The sequence below is a fragment of the Bombina bombina genome, chromosome 2 (assembly GCF_027579735.1).
Source record: "Bombina bombina isolate aBomBom1 chromosome 2, aBomBom1.pri, whole genome shotgun sequence".
In the NCBI taxonomy this organism is placed as follows: Eukaryota; Metazoa; Chordata; class Amphibia; order Anura; family Bombinatoridae; genus Bombina; species Bombina bombina.
The window spans coordinates 1,362,087,947-1,362,096,814 of NC_069500.1; the positions used below are offsets into that span (position 1 = coordinate 1,362,087,947).

The 8,868-nt window shown below is 38.2% G+C and overlaps 1 gene segment (V, D, J or C); it reads right to left on the reverse strand.

Moving 5' to 3' along the window:
- LOC128650381 (Ig kappa chain V region Mem5-like) overlaps positions 1-7,935 on the reverse strand; it is a 431,694-nt gene extending 423,759 nt beyond the window's left edge. The window contains 2 exon segments of the V gene segment in view: positions 7,433-7,730; positions 7,863-7,935. Coding sequence covers positions 7,433-7,730; positions 7,863-7,911 — 347 coding nt within the window.
- Positions 7,936-8,868: the final 933 nt, after the last annotated feature.

An 8,868-nucleotide genomic window follows, 5' to 3' on the forward strand; every position in this document is an offset into this window, starting at 1 on the left:
AGATCTTTATATCTTATAAATTCTATTCCATTTTCCCCCATACTATTAGACATGTGCATTGGCAAAACATTTGTTTTTTCGAAAGATTCATTCTGATTTTTCGGTTGAATCAGTTTGTCAGAATTTTGTTCCTGGTCACGTTTGATTCAGAATATTCATTAAATTTTATTATAGCCAATGGAAAGCCCACAAAACATGAATTTTTTAACAACAAAATTACATTGCAATCAAATGCCAACAATTAAAAGATTCAGTGCTAACTGTGAGACGAGATCATAGAGGAACTAGAAGAATTTTTACAAAGAAAATTCAAACAATACATTGAAATTAAAAGCATCAAATATTTACAGTAATATAAATTACTCACTAGTACTACCCTTTCCACCACCCTATTGCCCCTCCCCCCTTTTAACCATTCACCTCACACTACTACAACTCTTCCACACCATCTTATTATTTTTTTTCAACTCTAATTCTCTTTCATCTTCCTCATGCTAAAGTACCCATATTCCTCACGTTCTCCCATACCTGCTCCATACTAGTTTGTAGTTAATAGCTAACCTTGGAGACTTAATTTAGAAAAAGGTGGGTGCAGGAGAGGAGATGTAGCTGGCAGTAGACTTACTGAACTAGGTAGACCTCTGGTACACAACCCCCCCAAAAAAGAAACTGAAAGAGGAGGACAACAGCTAACAATTCCCTACAACATTTAAATTTAACTGATGATGACACAAATATGCCAAATGGCCTAGTACAGTCATTACACAGGAATAATAATTGATAGAATGCAGAATGCAACTCACATATGTAAGTACTGTGCAGGTTGGAACTTCACAGTTGACAGCTAACTGTGACCAGGTGTAGCTGGGTCCAATAGGTTGATGGTAACAAGTTCAATATGTGTTAAAAAACACATACACTTTATTGACGAAAAAAAACATCACAACTAATGAAATACAAGATAGTCTGGAATATGTGATGAACCAAAGGAACTCCAGAGAGGTTGACGACCCTTTTGACAAAGAACTGCCTGGGCAAGATACAGAATCTGAAGATTGAAATACCAGTTATTAGTTCTATTTTGGACATCTTTGGCACTTTGGCTACTTGAGAGAGCACCCCCTAGTGGCATTGTATGTACACACATATAAATATAGCCTGTATTTTTTTATTTTCTAGCTGATGATGACCACCACAAATCAGGAAGGGCAGAAGTAGAAGAGACAGCAGCAGGCAGCAGAGTTGTTTAACTAGGTAGGCCTCTGGTACACTATCCCAAAACATACACACACCTCCAAGGGAGGAGGATAAACACGTGCTTAGAGACCTCTTGACACATCAGCCAACATTTTTCTATGATTTTTTACTTAAATTGATGATGACCACCACAGTGCAGGAAGGGCAGGAGGGTTGGTGGCAGCAGGCAGCAGAATTAATGAAGTGGCAGAAGAGTAACTGAAGTGGGCCTCTGATTATAATACCCAAACACCAAAGATACACCTTCAAGGAAGGCAAACAAACATGTGACTAGAGGGTCCCTGTAAAACGGCAGCTAGCAGGTCACTAAGGATTTGGCATTGACTGATGATAACAACAGAGCTTGGAAGGACAGGAGCAGCATACTAGTAGGCCTCTGGATTATAGTACAGCAACCCATAAATACACCTCCAAGGAAAGTGACAAGTGGAGTGAAAGTAGTATGAGTGAAAGGAAATGAAGTTCTCACAGTTCTCACCTTCTCACACAGCTGCTCCTTATACAGTACAGTACATGTTTTTTGTTATCCTTGCAGATCTAATTCAGAGATCTGTTTACAAAGACCTTGTGAAATTAAACAGAAGTGGGCAGCAGCATTTCTGAAGTAGACCACCCTCTAGGGTTTAGTCACCAACCCCATAAACACAATTTGAGTTCTAGTTGGACGCCCTATGATTCAGACAGAACTTACTATTTTAAAAAAAGTTCCCAATTTACTTCTATTATCAAATGTACTTAAAGGGCCATAATACCCAAATGTTTAAACACTTGAAAGTGATGCAGCATAGCTGTAAAAAGCTGACTAGAAAATATCACCTGAACATCTCTATGTAAAAAAGAAAGATATTTTACCTCAAAAGTTTCTCAGTAGCCACATCCCATTGTAAAGGACTTCTAAGCAGCAAATCAGTATGTATTTCCCTATTCAGTTTAAGGAAGTTTACTATGAAATCTCATGAGAGTTAAGTGAAATCTCATGAGATTACAGTAAAAGAGTTCATGACCTCAGCACTGCTGATGCTGATTGGCTGCTGTTTTTTTACCTGCAGCTGGGCAGCGGCTGAGTATAACTTTTTACACAGAACTTACTCTGCTGAGCTGAGGAGATTGTGAGGTAAAATATCTTCCTTTTTTACATAGAGATGCTCAGGTGATATTTTCCTGTCAGCTTTTTACAGTTATACTGCATCAGTTTCAAGTGATTTTTCATACGAGTATTATGTCCCTTTAATTCCCATGGTATTCTTTATAGAATAAATACCTAGGTAGGCATCTGGAGCACTAAATGGCAGGAAATAGTGCTACAACCTAATGCTCTTGCAAATGGATAACATTCTTGCAAAACTGCTGCCATATAGTGCTCCAGGCACATGCATGCTCCTGAGCTTACCTCCCTGCTTTTTAAAAAGATACAAAGAAAACAAAGAGAATTTGATAATAAAAATGAATTTGACAGTAGTAAGTCATGAAGGAAACGTTTTGGGCTTCATGTCCCTTTAATAATAAGCATAGCCATTATGTTCTTAGTATTTGATATCAATACAGACTTCCTTGTTCTGCTTTTACCAAACGGCATTTCAGTTAAACACAAAAACAAAACAAAAAACACGGCTGCTAAGTATTTCTGCGGTGTTACAGGCAGTCACCTGCTTAGGCAGGAACAGGAGAAGGCAGTGCTGCCCCGGTACCGTCTTAAGCAAGACAAAATAACTGCTTGTTGGAAGCTGACTTTGGAGCTGATGGAACATTGGAGCAGAAGAGTCTGTCCTCTGTGCTATGGCTTCCTGTCTATTAAATGAAACTTGCATGATTGACATTTTAAGACACTTTTAAATTCACTTTTATTTTCAAATGGGCTTTGTTTTCTTGGTATCCCTTGTTGAAAAAGAATACGCACATATCCTACACTAGTGGGAGCTAGCTGCTGATTGGTGCCTGCACACATTTGTCTCTTGTGATTGGCTAACTAGATGTGTTCAGCTAGCTGCTAGTAGTGCAGTGCTTTTCCTTCAACAAAGGATAACAAGAGAATGAAGCAAACAAATTTGATAATAGAAGTAAATTGAAAAGTTGCTTGAAATTGTATGCTCTATCTGAAATCATGAAAGAAAATGTTGGGGTTTCCTGTCCCTTTAGCTGGAATTGGGAGCCCATTACACAGAGATGAGTAGATCAGGATTGGGCGTTAGTGGCAGTCCTAAAGCCTTTTAGGTATATCACAGAGAATTAAAGGGACAGTCTAGTCTAAAATAAACCTTCATGATTCAGATAGGGCATATAATTTTAAACATCTTTCCATTTTACTTTTATCACCAATTGCGCTTTGTTCTCTGGCTATTCTTAGTTGAAAGCTAAACCTAGGTAGGCTTATATGATAATTTCTTAGACCTTGAAGGCCGCCTCTTATCTGAATGCATTTTGACAGTTTTTCACCACTAGAGGGAGTTAGTTCATGTGTGTCATATAGATAGCAATGTGCTCACACACGTGGAGTTACCTAGGAGTCAGCACTGATTGGCTAAAATGCAAGTCTGTCAAAAGAACTGAAATAAAGGGGCAGTTTGCAGAGGCTTAGATACAAGGTAATCACAGAGGTAAAAAGTATATTAATATAACTGTGTTGGTTATGCAAAACTAGGGAATTGGTATTAAAGGGATTATCTGTCTTTTTAAACAATAAAAATGTTGGTGTAGACTGTCCCTTTAAGTCAAAACACTGTCAGTCTTGGTCAAGTCATAGCTTTGTTCAGTCCTCTCTTGAGCAAGGTGGACACCTTCCTCAAAAATTGTGTAGTGGTTCTTGGTGGTAGTGAAGAAGCAGAACTTGTCAAGAGGCTGAAGGTGGAGATAAAAAAATCACACGCAGAGCTTCTCTATTGAATATATTTTATCAGTAAAAGCTGCAGCCAGAGGTAAAATGGTTTGAAAAGGGTTAGACCATTATTATGACCATAAAATTAAGGGAAGCAGCTGATTGTCAATTCCCACTCAGAGGTGTAGATTGGGGCGCTATCACTTTAAGACTTTGAGGTTGAATAATGTGCAAAATATAATGCGCAAAATATAATGGTCTCAGGTGTGCAACCGCTAGACACAACCAACATATAGATATGCAAATACAGAAAAATTGTAACATATAATAGGTACTGTATGACTAAAGTCCAAATGTATGTGTGTTTAAAATCACACAGATAAAGTCTGCTCTCCTCAGGGTAAAAGGCCGTACACTTCATAACAAATCTATAAAAGAAGGAGAAGGCGCCACATAGCGTAATTCAGCAAGGATATACTATAGAACAAATCATTGATAGTGTACACTCACATGTGATGAAGCGCTATAATGTAGTGCAGACTAGGCAGGCCGGATCCTCAGAGTTGTCCGGTATAACTCTCCTCTGGTGTATGCGGCAAGGACTTTAGAGTATTGTTTCATTCAACATAAGCTCTATAAGAAAAAACAATCTCCACATAGCGTAATACTGTAAACTGTGAGATGTGACAGATGATGGATCATATACACTCACTCATACTATAGCACTGTAATGTAGTACAGACTAGGCAGACCGGATCCTCAGAGTTGTCCATTAGAACTCTCCTCTGGTGTATGCGGCAAGGACTTCAGAGGATCATTTCACTCAACATAAGCTCTGTAAGAAAAAACTCATAAAAATCATAGCATAGCACATAACGTAATACTGTAAACTGTGAGATGTGACAGATGATGGATCATATACACTCACTTATACTATAGCACTGTAATGTAGTACAGACTAGGCAGACCGGATCCTCAGAGTTGTCCGGCAAACTCTCCGCAAGAGGCAGGAAACACAGGCCTATAGGATAGCTTCAGCTCACTCTCAGAGTTTAGGGGGCCTATTTATTAATGTGCGAGCGGACATAATCCGATATTGCGGATCATGTCCGCCGCACATCGATAAATGCAGACAGCGTACGCTGAACTGCTGGTGCAACGCCGCCCCCTGCAGATTCGCGGCCAATCGGCCGCCAGCAGGGGGTATCAATCAACCCGATCGTATTGGATCGGGTTGATTTTCGCAGATGTCTGTCCGCTGCCTCAGAGCAGGCGGACAGGTTATGGAGCAGCGGTCTTTAGACCGCTGCTTTATAACTTGTGTTCTGGCGAGCCTGAAGGCTCGCCAGAAACACATGGCTTCAAGCTCCGTACGGAGCTTGATAAATATGCCCCTAGGAGTGTAAATAACATCCAAGCGTACAGGATATAGGTTAAGTGTTGATAAAAAGGTAGCAAGTAACTTAAAACTTAAAATCAGGTGTTAATTAAACACATAAAAAGTGCAGCTGATTGAGTGTAAATGTATTTTTTTCAGGCAGAGTTGTATTTAGCTGTCACTCAAGAGGGAGCACTATTTGGTTGACTTAGAACTCTGTAATGAAATCATAAAAGATAAATGCAAATGTACAGCAGGGGGAACTTATGGATGGGGATTCAAACTGCACACTGGTTATAGGCCCTTAAACGGATATGAAACATTTTACTTTTGTGATTCAGACAGAGCAAACCGTTTTACAATTTTTTTTCCAATTTACTTTTTTAATCAAATTTGCTTCATTTCCATGATATTTTGTGTTGAAGAGATACCTAGGTAGGCATCTGGAGCACTATATGGCAGGAAGTAATGCTGCCATCTAGTGCTCTTGCATATGAATAACAATCTTGCAAAACTGCTGCCATAGAGATCTACAGAAATGGGCCGGCTCCTAAGCATACATCCCTGCGTTTCAACAAAAGATATCAAGAGAATGAAGTAAAATTGATAACAGAAGCACATTATAAAGTTGTATAAAATCGCATGCTCTTTACCACTGCTGCTGCTGATTTCCTGTCTCGCTTGCCTCCGCCATCAGCAGATTCAGCTAGAGGATGATGTAGAAGTTGTTTTATTTCTTACACTCTCTCTACAGTAACACAAGAACAGACACACGCTGCCCGATCAGCAGGCACAAGTCAGCAAGCATTCTGGGAACTTCTGTTAAAGAAATGCACCAGCACTTATGCTCTAAATGACTTCAGCATTGCTGCCTTACTTTAGAGTGGGCGATGAGCTTCTCTTACAAACTGGTTGCGCTGCAAGATACAAACTGACTACTTGTGCCAGAAGAATTAGATGCATAAGTCTTGCTCAGGATACTCTACTAGTGGAGGTGACAACGGCAGAATGGGTAGTGGGTGACACTAATGCCCCTGCATATCTTTATTGGAGAAAATATCTTTATTAAATAGAATTAAAGTATTAGTTAATACCCTCTAATAGCCTGAAGCCTTTTTTTTTTCTCACTCCTACCTCTCTGTGGTAAGGAGTGATATTAGATACAAGACAGGTCATGAAAAGAAGCCATTAAAACCTAATTATTGTTAGTATGTGTGCCTTTAAAGAAATACAAGAAGCTATCCTTTTTTATTTAAAATGAAGACGATATAGGAAGTGGAAGTGGTGGAAAGCGAGGAGATATTATATGGTAGTGCTAAATCTTTAATTATCTATCAGGTTATGCCGAAATATTTTTTTTCCCCCCTTGGTCCCCCCCCATTTTTTTTTTCCTTCTTCTCTTTTTTCTACATTAATATTAGTCTGTTATTGCGGTTTTGTGGTCATTTGTTATATGTTTAACAGTATAAAAAAAACAATGATGTAAACATTTAGGATGTATATAATTACGCATTAATTGTATGAAGTATATTGATTGAGGGTACTGGTCGATATAAACCATATCAAATATGAATATCTAGGTTAAAATGGTATGTTTATACGATATTGTAAAATGGTGTTATTATTGAATATATGCATCTCTGACATATTTCTTATTTGTTATTATACATTATTATTATAAATAAATAGTTTTAAAAAAAATGCCCCTGCAGCTCCTTTTCATTGTCAGTAATTAACCTGTTACTGTGTGTCTCCTGTTTTTCATATTCAGACCCTTAGAACAGATTCACACACATTGCACCTGAGAACACATTTACATTTTACCAAATCAGAGCAAGTGAGAGCTGAATGTTTTTATGGTACAGAAAGTAGCAGATTTAAGCAGATCTATAACGTGCATTACAACACAGGACACATAAAAATAACATTCAAAATTAAGAGCTAGAAAACAAAAGAGGAAGGTTTTTGTACAGCTCTGTATCACTGTGAGAGGGAAGCTCTGTACCTGCTGACAGTAATAATCTGCTGCATCTTCTGCTTGCACTCCGCTGATAGTGAGAGTGAAATCAGTACCATAACCACTGCCGCTGAACCTGTCTGGGGTCCCTGTGGCTCTGCTGGTTGCATAATAAATAAGAAGCGTTGGTGGTTGTCCTGATTTCTGTTGGTACCAGTGTAAGTTGCTGCTAATGCCAGTACTGGCTCCACATGTCATGGTGACACTTTCACCTGGTGACACAGTGACATCTGGGGACTGAGTCAGCACAATCTGTCCACAGGAACCTAAAGATTAAAGCAATAAATATTTCTGATTATTAGTGGAAAAATATTTTTGTATTTATTCATTCACTGTACAAATCTACAATAGAACATAATAAAAACCATCTGTAAGATATAATCACAATAATCACTCACACTGAATATAGCACAACAATAAACACAGCAGATAAGTTGGATAAAGCATCTTTGTGTTACTGAGAGAGCTCAGATACAGACTGATGTCACCTGCACAATGTAATATGTACATCAGCTGAGACTGGGGAGGAAAAGTCTGGTTATGCAAAACTGCACAATGCAAATAATATCACACTTGTCTGTTATAGATTTATATTACTTAGTGTGTATTGTATTTAATGTCTAGTTGCATGAACTTAATTGATTTGTTAATAGTTCTGTGTTGTCTGGGGAGGAAATAAGGAATAATTTAAAGGGACATGAGACCCCAGATCTTTCTTTCAGGATTCAGATACAAGATATATTTTAAACAATTTTTCAGTTTACTTCTATTATCAAATTTGCTTCATTCAATTGTTATCCTCTGTAGAAGGAGCAGCAATTTAATACTGGGAGCTAGCTAAACACATTGTAAGCCAATGACAAGAGGTATATATGTGCAGCTGCCAATCAGCAGTATGCTCTCACCTCTTGAGCCTACCTAGCTATGCCTTTTAACAGATGATAAAAAGATAACTAAGCAAATTAGATACATTAGTTACAATTGAAAGTTGTTTAAAATTGTATGCTCTATATGAATTAGTAGTAACAAAAATGAGTTTCATGTCTGTTTAATTATTAAAAATTATGCTTATTTTTGCTAATTTGTTACTGAGCGGGGGACCAATCAGAATCCTTTACTAAAGGTTACAAATCCTACCTTTATAATCTATGGGGACTTTTGTAAATTAAATAATTTGATAAGCTTTTCTAAATGATTGTAATCAGTCCCATGATTTATTTTCCTTAGGATGCTTAAAATTGTATAGGTATTTGTCTGATATGGTTAACAATAGTTTTTGAGAGATTGTAGTAAGTTTGCAAAGTAAGGGGTTAACATGGACCCTATAAGAGACCGGTAACCAGCTGGTTATCCCTGACAGGGGCGGACTTATAGGTGCTGTACCGGGGCCCGAGGTGTGGGGCC